This window comes from Saccopteryx bilineata, chromosome X, assembly GCF_036850765.1.
Source record: "Saccopteryx bilineata isolate mSacBil1 chromosome X, mSacBil1_pri_phased_curated, whole genome shotgun sequence".
NCBI classification, from domain to species: domain Eukaryota; kingdom Metazoa; phylum Chordata; class Mammalia; order Chiroptera; family Emballonuridae; genus Saccopteryx; species Saccopteryx bilineata.
The window spans coordinates 105,362,581-105,378,509 of record NC_089502.1 but is presented as its reverse complement, the minus strand read 5'-3'; the positions used below and the strand labels follow the sequence as shown (position 1 = coordinate 105,378,509).

Genomic DNA, 15,929 nt, shown 5'->3' with positions numbered 1-15,929 from the left:
TCAGTGCAGGGAATGTGGCCCCAACTCCAGAGCCTAATCCCTCAGCCACTGCTGGATACTCAAATTTTATTTCTCCCCAACAAGGTGAGCTGCAGGTCAAGACTAAGTGTGGCCAACAGTTCCATCTGCAGAAGTTCTTTTAGCTGCTGAGACCCTGGTCTCAGAGAGGAAGACTGAGAGAGTCCTCTCCTGGGGCTGACTGTACACCCTCCAAAATTTGACTAAGCCCCTCAATCAGATCCAACAATAGACCTCCAAGGACCCAAACATTAAATTTCCATACTTCAAATCTCTCTCCCTTCCCCCTGTGGAATCTAACCCTGCAGGGCAGAATATCTAGCACCCAGGCCAGCTGACTGTGAAGCTCCACACTATCCAATGTACATGAGCTGCTGTGCTGGTGCTAATCACAGAGAGTGGAACTCACCTCTTCTGGACCAGGTGTAAGAAGCCTTTCCTTAGGATATCATTGTAGCAAGAATTGTTAGGTTCTGAACCAATGCTTTTCACTGCTGGTCCCTGGATGTGCCAGCCCTGGGCCTCTCTTGAAGGAACCTAGTGCAGACCAGTGGAAGACACTGCCCATGACAGGCTCTCAGCAACCTTTTTGGAGCTACAAAGAGTCCAGAGTTTGTGGCTGCCTCTGCTGGGTCCAGGTGTACATGGAAATACCAAGCTGTACTCCTAGGTTGACTTTTACTCACACTGGGCCTGGGGGAAGGTCTGCTTAAAAATCAAGGTTCCCTGAGTCCCACCACCTGCAGCCTCTGTCTTCTGGCTGCTTGTTGGGCTCAGCCTCTGAAAAACCTCTGCTAGAGTCTGGAGACTGTGGCAATTCAGGTATTAGGACGGGTGGTGGGTGTGGCTTCACCCCTCAGCCCCAGGTGTCAATCCAGATTTTTTTCACAGACCTCATTAGAGTTGGGCTTCAAGAGTCTGGTGGGTGTGGCCTCTGAGACCCAGAGGTGTGGTCTTTCTACTCTCTGAGTCTCCCATGAGGTGGAAGCACTAGTCTTAGAGTTGAGAGTAAGTGTGTCGGGAATTCTTCAGTCTCAACACCAGAAAACCTAGTCACTGACACACTTCCTGCTTTCTGGCCTCTCAGAATGACCTGTTGTCATGACTGAGGTAGGAGAGACTCCCGAGGGTGGAGCAGTTGCTTTTCCTCTGGCTAATGCCACACAGAGGGGATGCTCCACCTTAGAAAGATGGCAACTGCAGTATTGGAGAATGACTCAGCATAGGGGTTCTGGTGGCTGTCCTCCACAATGTCTCTCCCTGGGCCTACTACTTTGCACTTTCCTCACACAACTCCAGTCTTCTCAGCTCTCCCTTCTATGGAGCCTTGGATAAGTGGCTGTAAATGAGATTTTCTGCATGGGCCCTTTAAGACAGAGCCTGTGGCTCTAAGAGCTCAGTCTCTTTATTGCAGATCAAAACCCTGCACTTTTCACTGCCAAATGCTGTGTGGGCACCTCTTCTAAGCTGTGGGGCTCTAGGTTGAGCCTTTGGGCCTGGGGCTGAGCACCCATACCTCTCAGGATAACACTCCCCACAATGAGAGTCCCTCCAGAACCTCACCCACCACTCACTCCTGGGAGTGGGGCAGCCCTTTCCATGTCTCTGCCCTTCCTACCGGTCTCAGTGTGGCTTCTTCTATGATCCTTGGTTATAGACTCCTCTTCCATTAGTCCAAAGTTGTTTTTTCAAGATGATTATTCTTAAATTAAGTTGTAATCTAATTTGGTCCTGGGAAATGGCAGTTGGAACATCCACCTACTCTGACACCACCTTGGAATCTCTTATTTCAAGTTTTCTATCTCCACTCCATTCAGTGAAGTTATGCTATATATTTATAATACAGATAGATTTGTTTGTCACAAATTGCATTCACAATTACCCAGATTTCTGAAAAATTTTTACACTAAAATTCAGTTCTGTGGGTTTTGAAAAATACATAGAATCATATATCCATTTCCACAGTAATATACAGAAAAATTCCATCACTCTAAAACTTGTCTCATACAGCCCATTATAGCCAACTCTTGTGACCTTCACCAACCCCTAAAAACTGCCACTCTGTTCTCAGTTCCTATAATTTTGTATTTTTCAGGATATTACTCAAATGAAATTATATCATATCTTAGGTCTTTAATATAGCTTCTTTCTCTTAGCATAATGCATTTGATATGATCCTAGTTGTTTATAAATCAATAGTCCCCTTTAATTGCTGGATAGTGTTCTATTTTGTAAATGTACAACAGTTTGTCCATTCACAAATTGAGAAGCATCTTCGTTATTACTAGTATTTAGCAAGTTGTTTTTTTTTCTTAATTGAGAAGCAGGGAGGCAAAGAGACATACCCCCACATTCACTGGACTTGGATCCACCCTGCAAGCCCACTTCAATGAGGTCACTGCTCCATTGCAACCAGAGCCATTTTAGCACCTGAGGCGAGGCTGTGGTGCCATTCTCAGCATCCGGGCCAACTTGCTCCAGTGGAGCCCTTGACTGTGGGAGAGGAAGAGAGAGATAGAGAGAAATGAAGGGGGTGGAGAAGCAGATGGTCGCTTTTCCTGTGTGCCCTGACTGGGAATCAAACCCTGTATATCTACACACCAGGCTGATGCTCTACCACTGAGCCAACTGGCCAGGGCCAGCTATTTTTAATAAGACTCTATAAACATTGTCATATACATTTTTGTGTAAACTTAATTTTTTAATTCACTTTCATATATACCTTTCATTCTTAGTGGAAGTGCTGGGTCATAAAACTTAAATTTTAAAAGTAACTGCCAAACTGTATTCCAAAATGCTTGAGCCATTTTATATTCCCACTAGGAATGAATGAGAGTTCCTTTTGCTCCATATCCTTGCCAAATTATATTGACCATATATATATATATATATATATATATATATATATATATATATATAGTCTACCGGAAAGTTCTGTCCGTTTTTGGAATAAAACAAAATACAAATTTTTCTTACCGTCAATAAACTTTATTAAATAATATATTTCCACACCAATCCTATCTTCCAAATATGGTCCGAAATGGTTTGCTGAGCTGAATTAAGCCTTTCTGCGATCTCCGATGTTGTCAGAAAAGGATCTTGCTCCAACATGGTCTTAACAACATTGTCATTGATCAAAGATGGTCGCCCAGAATGTGGCTTATCAGAAAGGTTGAAATCACCTGTTTCAAATTTTTCGAACCATCTTCTGGATGTCCTATCAGAAACTGTACCTTCATCAAACACTTTCAATAAATTTCTACATGCTTCTGTAGCATTTCTTCCTTGTTGAAATTCATATACGATACAGTGGCGTAAATGAACTTTATCAGTAGCCATGGGTACACTATTGCTTCACACATAAGACTAACGTGAATCAACTTTGTTTTAGTTAACTTGCTACGTCAGTATGTATACATTAAGTGATAAAAATAGAGGCACACATGTGCCAAATAAACATGTGCTTACATGTTGAAACTTGTTGTGATAGAAATGGACAGAACTTTCCGGTAGACTATATATATATAATAGTTATGTCTTATTGTGTATCTCAATGCAGTTTTAATTTACAGTTTCATAATGTTTGAAAGCACTGAACATCTTTTAATAGGTTTCTTTTCTATCTCTATGTTTGGGTTCGTAGAATATTTGTTCAGATCTTTTGCTAATTTTTGAAATTATATTTTCTCTTTTACTGTTCAATTTTAAGTGTTCTTTATTCTGGATATATCAGATAGGTAATTTGAAAATATGTTCTCTCAATTTGAAGCATTTATTTTCATTCTCATAACAGTGTCTTTTACAAATATTTAAAATTTTGGTTAATTTATTAATTTTTTTCATAGATGGTGCTTTTTGTAATATAACTAGTAACTCATTACCAAACCAAATATCATACATATTTTCTCCATGTTTACTCTAAGAAGTTATATAAATTTATATTTTATATTTAGGCCCATGATCCATTTTGAGTTACTTTTTGCATAAAATAAAAAGTATATGATAATAATTTGCTGCATGTGGACTTCCAAATATTCTAGCACCATTTATTGAAAAGATTTTTTCTCCAATTAATTGCCTGTGTCCAAAATCTGTTGACTATATTTGAGTAGGTCTATTTGGGGGCTCTCTATTTTATTCCATTTATTTATTTGGCTACTTTTTTGCCAATACCAAACTATCTTGAAAATAGTAGTCCCCCTTATCTGCAGGAGATACATTCCAAAACCCCTAGTGGGTGCCTGAAATTGCAGCTAGTACCGATCCTTATATACACTTTTTCCCCCTATATATACATGCTTATGATAAACTTTAATTTATAAATTAGGCACCATAAAAGGATAGCAACAATAACCAATAATAAAGTGAACAATTATAATAATATACTGTAATAAAACTTATGTGAATGTGTCCTCTCTCTCAAAGTCAGAATATCTTATTGTACTGTACTCACCCTTCTTTTTCTTGTGATGATGTGAAATGAGATGGTATAATATCTATCTGATGAGATAAAGTGAAGTGGATGATATAGGCATTGTGACATAGCATTAGGCTAATATTGGCCTTCTGACTACATGTCAGAAGGAGAATCATCTGCTTCTTGTGATCCTGAATCATTGCACCTTGACACCATGTAAATGGTTGAATGTCAAAAGCAGATGATGTCAATGGTTGGGGATCCTTGATCCTTGTTTTGCCAAAAGCTTTTAAAAGAACGTAGTAATTGGAAGTTTTATCTCTTTCTCTCTCTCTTTTTTTGCTTATTTTTTTATTTAGACAATTAAATTTAACAGAGTGACATTGGTCAACCAGAGTATATAGATTTAGAGGAAACATCTCCACATCATTTGGACAGTCAATATGCTGTATACCCATCACCCAAAGTCAGATCATCCTCTGTCACCTTATATTTTGTTTCTCTTTATGCCCTTCTCCCTTCCCCCACTCTCTCCCTCTCCTCCCTTCTCTTCCCCCTGGTAACCATTGCACTTTTATCTATGTCCATGAGTCTCAGTTTTATATCCCACCTATGTTTCTTAAAGGAAGTAGTTTATGACTTCTCTTTGGCATATCTGAATTGTTAACATCACTAACTACTCTTGTGCTTTGGAGCCATTATTAAATAAAATGAGGTTTACTTGAATACAAGCACTGAGATACTATATTAATTCAATATGATAACCATGATGGCTGTGAGTGTGTAGTGTATAAATCATAGATATGTTGGACAAAGGGATTATTTATGTCCCAGGAGGGACAGACTGGGATAATGCAAGATTTTTATCATGTACTCAGAATGACGTGACATTTAAAACCTGTGAATTATTTATAGAATTTTCCATTAAATACTTTTGGACCACAATTGACTGCAGGTAACTGAACTACAATTAGCAACACCACAGATAAAAGAGGGCTAATATACTGTAGCTTTATAGTAAATCTTAAAATCAGGTAGGGAGTTTCCTCCAAAATGTTCTTATGTTGCCAATTATTTTAGCCAGTCTAGTTCCTTTACCCTTCCATATTAATGTTAGAATCATGTTATCTTTATCTTTTAAAAATTTGATGAGGTTTTTAATTGGTATTGTGTTAAATATATAGATAAATTTGGAGGGAATGAGCATATTTATTATGTTGAATTTTCATATCCATAAACACAGTATGTCTTTCTATTTATTTAGTTTTCTGATTTCTTTCAGCAGCATTTTGTCATTTGCAGCATATATATCCTATATAGGCATTTCAGTATTATACCTAAGTGTTTTATCTTATTAGAGCTATTAGAAATATTTACTTTTTATTTTGTTTTGGAATATGATTGCCTTTTGGGCATTGACATTGTATCCTATAAATTTGATAAACTCACGTATTGGTTCTAGGAGAATTTTGGTAGATTTCCTGGGATTTTGTACATAGACAATCATGTTGTCTGTGAACAGGAACAGTTTTATTTGTTTCCTTACAATCCATATGCCTTTTATTTATTTTATTTTTTTGCCTTATAATATTGACTAAGAATTCTAATACTATGTTGAATAGGAATGGTGAGAGTGGACATCCTTTACTTTGTTCCTGATATTAGGAAAGCATATAGTCTATTCACAAAAATATATGTTAGCTTTAGGAGTTTTCTTTTTGTAAATATATATTATCTGGTTGAAGAAGTTCCCTTACCTTCTTAGTTTACTGAGAGTTTTCATCAGGAATGGATGTTGTATTTCATCATTGTACAATGTTATACAATGTTATATTTTGTTTTCTTTCTAACAACCAATATATTTTAAATGAATAAAAAATGCAGAACAAACTATTATATTTATTCAGACGATTACCATTTCTGTTGTATTTCTTTCATTCTCCATATTTTTTTATTGATTGGTTTTTAGAGAGACAAAGAGAGGAAGGGATGGGGGATAGAGAGAGAGAAAAAAGTGTTCATTTGTTGTCCCATTTTGTTGGGCATTCATTGCTCACTTCCCATATGTGCCCCGATGGGGGATTGAACCTGCAACTTTGGTTTTTTGAGATAATGCTCCAAACAGCTGAGCTAACCAGCTAGCGCCCATTTGCCCATACTCTTAGCTTCTGGTATCATTTATTTTCTATATGAAGAAATTTTTTAGCATTTCTCTTAGGGAAGGTCAAACAGCTACAAATTCTTAGTTTTTTTTTTTCATTGAGAAAGTTTTTCACAATTTAAATAATGGATGTTTTAGCTAGATATAGAATTCTGGATTGATAGCTGTTTTTTTTAATACTTTAAAATTTTTGTGCTACTTTACTGTGCCTTCTATGGTTTATGCTAACAAATATGTAGATGTTTGTATCATTATTGTTCCCTTATAGTTAATGTGTCATTTTTCTCCAATTACCTTCAAGATTACTTTTTTCCTTAGTTTTTAGCAATTTGATTAATTTGAAAGAATTTCATGGTTTTATCCTATTTAGAATTTACTTGGTTTCTTGAATTTCTAAGTATATATTTTTCATCAACTTTGGAAGCATTCAGCCATAATTTCTTTTTAGCCTCTTCTTTTTCTCCTCTCCATTGAGAACACCAATAACATGAATATTCGTCTTAAAAAAAACAAAACAAAAAAAACAGGCCCCTGAATCTCTGTTCTTTTTTTCAACCTTTTATTTTTCTGTTGGTTATATTAAATGATTTCTGTTGATAGATCTTTGAGTTTACTTCTCTTTTTTTTCTTTCATTTCTATTCTGTTATTGAATTCATTCAGTGAAGGGTTGTTGTTGTTTGTTGTTGTTGTACTTTTCAGTTTTAACATATTCCCCCTGCCTTTTTTTCTGGATTCCTTCAATATTTTATTTTTGCCTGATTTTCTGCAGTTTGAATTTGATGTGCCTGGATGTGATGTGATTCTTTAAAAATTTTTATTTACCCTGTTTGGTGTTCTCTGAGATACTTGGTTCTCTGTTTTTGTATCAATCACTAATTTCAGAAGATTTTGATAATAATTTCTCCAAATATTTCTTCTTCCTCATTCTCCTTTTGATATTCTAATTACACATGTTTAGTAGTGTCTCAAAGTTCTTGGATATCTCATTGTTTTCCTTTTTTTGCTCTTTTTTTCTCTCTGCATTTCAGTTTGTATAATTTCTATTGATCTATCTTCAAGTTTACTGATTCCTCAGCTGTGTCAAGTCCACTGATGAGCACATTAAAGGTATTCTTCACATCTGTTACTGTTACTATTTTTCCTCTTGCATTTACATTTAATTCTTTCTTATGCTTTCTATTTCCCTGCTAAAATAACCTTTCTGATACTGCATGTTGTCTACTTTTCCAATAAAGCCTTTAACATAGTAGTCATAGCTGTTTAAAATTTTCTGTCTGATAATTCCAACATGTGTGTTATAACTGAGACTGATCCTGATGCATTGTCTCTTCAGACTGCATTTCCTTCTTACCTTGACTCTTCCCTTTGTACTTCTCTGGATATGATTTTTTTTCTTGCATCCTTTAAAGATATAGTCCATTATTATTTTACTTGTTTGTTGTCTTTTTTTGTTTTTGTTTTTAGCCTGGTAATGGGAAGTAGGAGACTAAGGATATTCTATGCTATTCTGATTAAGCCTAACTCTTAGACAGGTTTATCCTGAGTCTTAGAGGTATAACCTTCCCAAATGTTCCTGCTCCTCCTCTAAATATAATGGTAGAACTAGCACATATTCCTGCTTCTCCTGGGTTAGAACATTTTTTTCTATTTTTCTCCTCCAGCTGTAATGAGTTTCAACCAGTGGCCTCAGTTCCTGTTACTCTTTATTCTGCATATTAAGGCTTATTTTCCTTAGGGGAGATAGAGAAATTTTGTCTGGGCAAAGTTTCAGTGGTGCTGAAAACTCTTCTCTGCCAGATGCAGTGAATTTCTGCCAGTGCTCTCAAGCTACAATTTTATTGCCGTTCCCCTTGATGATTGAAGCTTTTGTTCATAGGGCATATAGGGAGAATTGTCTGAACAAATGTTAACAATGGTTGCTGTTTTATTTCCCTTCTCAAGCCATAACTATAGTATATCTTTCTAGGATTCTTCTGAGTCTTCCCTGTCAGCACTTGGTGGAATTCCTAAAGGAAAGGTCTGCAAGAGAATACAAAACCACCTGTGTCTGCATCTACTAGGGTCTTCACATTCTTACACTAGCCCCAAGCTAATATTTAGCAATTCTTTAACCATTTTTAGCTAAATTTCACATGAGTTTATATGTTGTTCAGTAGTATCTGTGAAAGATAAACAAATATTTTGGCAATTTTCGATTTCCAGGGTTTTTTTGTATAGTTATTATGATGGGAGAGATTGTCTTTCCTATTCAACATTCCTGGGCTGATACCAGAAGATCATGTGAACTTGAAGTTAAGTTTTTAAGGCTCTGTTTATCTTTCAGCATCTATACCCCAGTTTACCAATTCCCCCACAATGGTGATTATGGTGGGTTTACCAGCTCGAGGAAAGACTTACATCTCTACGAAGCTCACTCGATATCTGAACTGGATAGGAATACCAACTAAAGGTAAGTCTCTAAAACCTTTTGTTATATAGCTCCTTACAGGCCACTGGCTGAAAAAAACAAAGGTAGCAGGCCTCAGAAGAGACAAAAGACCTCAGTACCAGAAAATTCTCAATTATTAGCAGTATATGGATTAATACTGTTCCTGCTACAGCTAGTACTAGTACTACCACCACCACTACACATATGAATTTTAAATTTTTTTCGGCGCATACTCTGTGCCCAACCTCATGCTAAGTGCTAGACAGGAAAAGTAGTAAGATTAAATCTCTTTCCTCAAAGAGCTCCATTTTTGCAAGACATTAACACAAACCTATTAGTAGCATAGTATTTTTATTACAATTTCTATCATTACCATACCAATATTACTGTTTTTATTAACATTACCATTTCTTTACAACTTTAAGGTTTTCTTCAGAACTTAGAAGCATGTGTAATCAAGTATATTGAAGCTTCAGGCAGAAGGGACTCACAAAGTTTTCACTAAAGCTGGGCACATTAGCTCACCTTATCCTTTAGAGTCGAGAAAGTGTCTGCTCTCTCCAAGCCTCTCCTTAGGTCTGAGCCTGCCCCCTCTGCCTCCCCTCTTTCCACCTCCAGAGGAGCCTCCTTCACTGCCTGTCAACCTCCTCCCTGCTTCCTACTTCCATCTTTTCCATTCTCCTCAATGTGCTCTCTTATCTTCTTAATACCTATTATTCAGAGATCAACTTCTCCTATTCTCCAGTTGATTTCTCTAACCATCATGTATTTCGGTTCCTGTTTGATTTCTCTGCTCATGGTTAGAGGACCATGATCCTGAGTTCCCACACAAACTCTTACTACAGTTCCCTCTATGACAACACTAATTACACGGTATGTTGTTGTAGTGTGTGTCTGTATCTAACTCCCCAGGAACTGCTCTGGGGGGGCAGGGAACTAAGTCATATTTATTTGTCTCTCAAGTATGACAAGATTAAAATTAATTACTAAAAGATAGGATGCCCCACATCATATGCAATTCAGAATACAAACAGTAAATGTAAGAAAGTCTACCAAAGGTTTTTATTTAGTCACTGATATTCCCTGATGACTGTAGTGATACTTTTTAAAGAAAATCAACATGGCTGAAAATTTTTATTGGGGCCGTGTTCCTCCTTTATTTGTGCACTAGGCAAGTACTTAGACTTCTTCAGGCATTCATTTATTCATTCAAGCATTAATTATTTGTGAGCACACAGTTGTCCCAAGGCTGTTGTTGGATATTGAGCAAATAACAAGTAAAGTAGGATGCCTTTCCTCAAAGAATTTACATCTGCTCTCAAGTTCTAAAACAGCCAGGAAGAAGGAACTGCTACTATCATTTCATAGTATATAAAATTCATGCCTGAGAGATGAAGTGCCTTGTCTAAAAGCACATGGTCAATTAGTGAAGGAACCAGAATATGAATTCACATTTAGTAATACTCACTGTACCAGGGCTGACACTTGGCTCTACTGATGAGAATAGAAAAGAATCCCATATTGGCCCTCTACTCTCCTCTTCACTCTATTTCTCTCCTTTTTCTTGCCCATCCAAACACCCTTATTTATCTGCCCCTTTCCTTCCTCTCTCCAAGTTCCCTCCTCTCTTTCTCTGATTTCTTCTTTTCCTTCATGTACTTTCTCTAATTCAGTAGCAGAGAATTTCTCAATACTTTTCCATGTATCAAAAACCTATACTAGGTTTTTATCTCCACTAGGCATTGGAGATACAAAAATAGGTGAGATTTGCACCCTGTCCTGGAGGAGTTCTCCATCGGTTGGGATGCCTGAGAGTACTTCATGTCACCTAGGAATCCCAGATCAGGGTACTGAGTGGGCTCATAGAGGAAATTACCAACAGGAATGTAGTTAAAACTTCCAGATAGGGTGTATTTGAGCTGGGATCTGTGGAAGTAGGATAGGACATTTGCAGAAGAGAAATGGAGAAGGAACTGTTCCCCTGGATGGCAGGTTCTGTGGAGCCTCTTCTGAGTGTAGGGGCACATGACACAGTGGCGGATGAGTCCCTAACCTAACATGCATGCTTTTTGCCAACTCCACGCCACTACATTCAAGGATCTCACAGTCATATTTCAAAGCACAAAGCTGACCAGAGTGACAGCCTCTAAGGGACCTCTTAGGCTGCAAACTGAAATACAAGCTTCTTAGCCTCGTGTTCAAGGCCTTCCAAAATCAGCCCCTGCCGATTTTTCAGACCCTAGTCACCAACCCCCAAATGTATTCTACCTTCTGCCAATGCCATATCTTTGTTTACACTATTCCTCTACCCTACCTGGAACGTCTCTGTTCCTTATTCTAACTCCCTATGCTTTCTTGTAAAAATCCTGCCCTCCTAAAAAGATTAATTCAAGTCCTTTCTCCAAAAAGCTTCAGATCACCCTGGTTAATTACTCTCCCCTTCCCTCCCCCCCCCCGTCATGGCTCTTACAGAGCACTTAACAAATTGGGTGAGAGCTCGCTGTTCACTGATTTATTCCCTGTCCAACCTGGTGGATCCTGAGCTCTTTGAGAGCCTCATCATGTAGATATGGTTCATCTCTGAGACCCCAGCCTCTTGACCTGCTTCACAGAGTGGGCATAAGAAAATATTTATTGGTTAAACAAATAATATATTATATTACCACTTAACTTATTATCCCTCTTCCTTTCCTTCCCTCCTCTCTGGTTGTTTACCATTACAAATGAGAAAATATGGTTGGAGAGGGCTTAAATTTAGATTCTCTGTCATGATACAGAAAAAAAATGTAATTACATTGGACTTGATTCAGAAAGCCCAAACTAATTCTAACTCACTGTTTGACCTTTGGTGATTGATTTCACTCCCTGGGTCTCAGTTTCTTTATCTTTCCAATGTAGTAGGGTATGAAAAGGATTGGGGTTTATGGTAAAATAGATTAATGGAAAGGCACCAGCTTTGAAGTCAAACAGCCCTGCGTTTGAATCCCAGCTCCTCACTAATTAACTATAAAAGTTATTTACTATCACTGAACTTCAGTTTCTTCTTTTGTAAAATGGGAATGATGATTCCCATTTTGCAGGATTTTGTGAACAATAAATGATCTGGTATCCATAATTTAAAGCTTCATCTTTTTAAATTTTATTTTGAAAATTAAATTTAATAGGGTGACATTGATCAAAAAGAGTACATAGGCTTCAGGTAAGCATCTGAACTGTTGATTATGTCATATACCCATCACTCAAAGTCAATTCATTTTTCATCACCTTATATTTGTCCCTCTTTACACCCTTCCCCCCACCCCCACATCGATCTCCCCCTGGTAACCACTTCACTTTTATCTATGTCCATGAGCTTCAGTTTTACAACCCATCTATGTGTGAAATCATACAGTTCTTAGTTTTTTTCTGATTGACTTATTTCACTCAGTATAGTGTTCTCAAGGTCCATCCATGTTGTCGAAAATGGCACTACATTATCATTTCTTATGGCTGAGTAATATTACATATATATGTCCCACATCTTCTTTAGCCAGTCCTTTATCTACAGACACTCTGGTTGTCTTTATAACTTGGCCATTATGAATAATGCTGTGATAAACATGAAAGGGGGCATGTGTCTTTACATATGAATGTTTTTGTGTTTGGGGGGTAGATATCCAGTAGAGGCATTGCTGGATCATATGGTTATAATTGAATCTTTATAAGCACATTATATAACTACAAATTATACCTTCTTCTACTTCTAAAATCCTTCCCAGAAAGGGCATTTGTTTGCCACTGAGATCTTCTCAACCTTTTTACCACTGTGTCCTGCTTTTAGTGTTTAATTTAGGCCAGTATCGACGAGAAGCAGTTACCTACAAGAACTATGAATTTTTTCTCCCAGACAACATGGAAGCCCTACTTATCAGGAAGTAAGTACCTAAAGTTTTAGGGACATGTGATGCCCCTGGCTGAGGGAGGGCTTTGCTCAGATGATGGGGGACCGAGGCAGAGCCATTTGGATTAGCAAGGAGGCCCTCTAGACTCTCATAGGATAGTTTGGACAGCCCTTTAACCACCTTATGCAAAACCAGTTTCTAGTCATAGCCATTCCTGCTTAAGAACTTTAAACAGTCTCCTACTTATAACAGGAAAGAATAGTAACTTCTCGGCCTAGCATTTGAAATGAGATCCTTAATGGCTTGGCATACCCCAGTCTCTACAATCTCATCCATTCAACCTGAAGGTCTCTTTCCTCTACAAGACTCTGATCTCTTTCAGAAGAGAGCCCATGTCTCATTTACTGATCCATGCCCTCATAATAGAACCTTGAAACAGTAATCAATAGATTTTTTCCAAAATCATGAATAAATTGCCAATGTCATACCTGTGCTTGTACTATTACTTGTTCCAGTAATGCCTTCTATCTACTTTATAGACCATACATACACTCAGGCTTTAACTGGGTTGAAGAGCCAGTGCAGTTTGAGCTCTATTAGCTCAAGGGTCGAAGACTTTAATATTATGGCTTCTGTCATTATTTAATTTTTCCTGGGTATGCCACTTCATACCAACCCCTAACATGTACGCACAGAGCCACTTTTACCTGCGTAACCTCTCTGTGCTTGTCATAATGCCTATAACATAAGACACCCTGTGTAGATTTAATGGGTAAATAATTTAATATAGGACATTTGAAAGATGGTACAAAAGATACTGCAGAAATTGAGAGGAATCAATCTTGGAGATAAGTCTTGTCTGTTTCTTTCTCCATGTTTTTTCAGGCAATGTGCTCTGGCAGCCCTGAAAGATGTCCATGACTATCTCAGCCATAAAGAAGGTCATGTTGCGGTAAACAAATGTGCATTTTTACCTAGGGTTTCTGTTGGGATGAAGAACAGCTAATATATATTGAGCATTTACTATATTTCACACATTATTCTAGGTTCTTTGCACATATTAATTTAATTCCACCTTACTCCATGAGCAAGGTATTGTTATTATACCCCATTTTATATCCCAGGAGAATGACACACAGAAGGATTAAATAATTTCCCAAAATGGCACAGTATGTATGTGGCAGGACAGAACTGAAATTCAGGTTGTGTGTCTCCAGAATCTACACTGTTAACTATTAATACTATATCTACCTCTCAACTCCCAAGAATTTAGCAAGACTATGCCAGAACTTAAAAATACAGCACAGACATTTTTTGAATTCTGAGATTTACTTAAACATCTGTCAATTTAACCTCCTAGACCTAGGCCTTTGAGATAGGATTTGCAAGTTCTAAAAGAGGAAAAGATCTTCAAATATGAAAATTGTTCCACCTAAGGTGCTGAAGATAGATAGCTGTTTCTTGTTATTTTTTTCCTAAGAGGACAGTAGATAGACAGATTCCTGTATGTACCCCATCTGGGATCTACCCAGCAACCCTCATCTGGAACCAATGCTCAAATCAACCAAGCTATCTTCAGCACTGGGGCCAAACTAATCAAGCCACTGACTGCAAGAGGGGAAGAGAGAGTGAACGGGAAGAGAAGCAGATGGTCCTTTACCATGTGTGCCCTGAACAGGGATTGAACCCAGGACTTTTGCACACAAGGCTAGTGCTCTATCCACTGAGTTAACCGGCCAGGGTTTGTTTCCTGTTCTTAAAGATCTGCCAAGTGATAGGGAAGGAAGAAGACTCATCCTAGAGTTGAGAAATAAGTTCTAACTTTTTTCTATCAGCAACTCTTGATGACCTTGGTTATGACCAATTCTTCTTCTAAGCTACTTCACTTGTATAATGACCCTAATAAAAACCTACATTTTTAATCTTGCTTTATTATACTTACAGAGCTGGCTACATTTTGGGGTAGACAGCAGGGCTTAATGAAGTGCTTGAGAAATTGACACAAGCCAATTCCAAATTCTTCCTATCCTTCATCACCCAACCCAAGTTCTATCCTCTTCAGGTAGCACTCCACTTAGCTGACCACAGGGGTGGTCAAAGAATAGGCATTGTATCAGCGCCAGACTCACAGTAAACCAATATAATCATTTACATCTAGGTTTTTGATGCCACCAACACTACCAGAGATCGACGATCACTGATTTTGCAGTTTGCTAAAGAACATGGTTATAAGGTACAGTAGCACTGCCACTCTTATCTAGAGCCTACTTATGCAGCACAAATCCCAAAGAAAAGCAAGCCAGAGGACTCATAGATGCCAAATCAGCTACTATAAGCTCAACATTTTAACTTTGTTGAGATGGCTTTGCAGATCACAGTTAGAAACAGCAAAACAGAACGGAATAGAACAGGAAAGGAAAGGTACCATGTTAGGCAATGGAAGATAATTGCTGACAGACTGACACTGTGGGGAGGGGGAGTAAAGAAAGAGGAGAGAGAACCACTACAAAAAAGAATGTATAAGAACTAAAAACCAGTAAACACAACAAAGGAAACCATTAACAAAACAAAACAAAAGCCCTATTGAATGGAAGAAAATATTTGTGATATACCTGATAAAAGATTAATATTCAAAATATATAAAGAAAACAAACAATCCTATTAAAAATAGGTAGCAGACTTAAATATGTATTACTCTATAGGAGACATACAGGTGACTGATAGACATATGAAAATATGCTCAACATCACTAATCATCAGGGAAATGCAAATCAAAGCCACAAAGAGATATTACCTCACACCAGCCAGAATGCCTATCATCAAAAAAACAACAAATAACAAGTGTTGGTAAGGATGTGAAGAAAAGGGAACTCTCATGAATTGTGGTGGAATTGTAAATTAGTGCAGCCACTATAGAAAACAGTATGGCAATTACTCAAAAAGTTAAAAACAGAATTGCCATATGACCCAGCAATATCACTGGATATTTATCCAAAGAAAATAAGAACACTAATTCAAAAAGA

General features: G+C 37.5%; 1 protein-coding gene across 5 annotated transcripts in view; it reads left to right on the top strand.

The window, feature by feature from the left end:
* PFKFB1 (6-phosphofructo-2-kinase/fructose-2,6-biphosphatase 1) overlaps positions 1–15,929 on the top strand; it is a 91,173-nt gene that overhangs the window by 33,145 nt on the left and 42,099 nt on the right. For 2 of the 5 annotated variants that reach the window (XM_066250260.1, XM_066250261.1), the window contains exons 2-6: positions 7,626–7,704; positions 8,921–9,046; positions 12,846–12,939; positions 13,792–13,858; positions 15,065–15,139. In XM_066250260.1, coding sequence (XP_066106357.1) covers positions 8,953–9,046; positions 12,846–12,939; positions 13,792–13,858; positions 15,065–15,139 — 330 coding nt within the window. In that variant the 5' untranslated portion in view covers positions 7,626–7,704; positions 8,921–8,952. The remainder of the gene's footprint in view (positions 1–7,625; positions 7,705–8,920; positions 9,047–12,845; positions 12,940–13,791; positions 13,859–15,064; positions 15,140–15,929) is intronic. The other 3 variants (XM_066250257.1, XM_066250256.1, XM_066250259.1) reach the window with 2 other exon arrangements.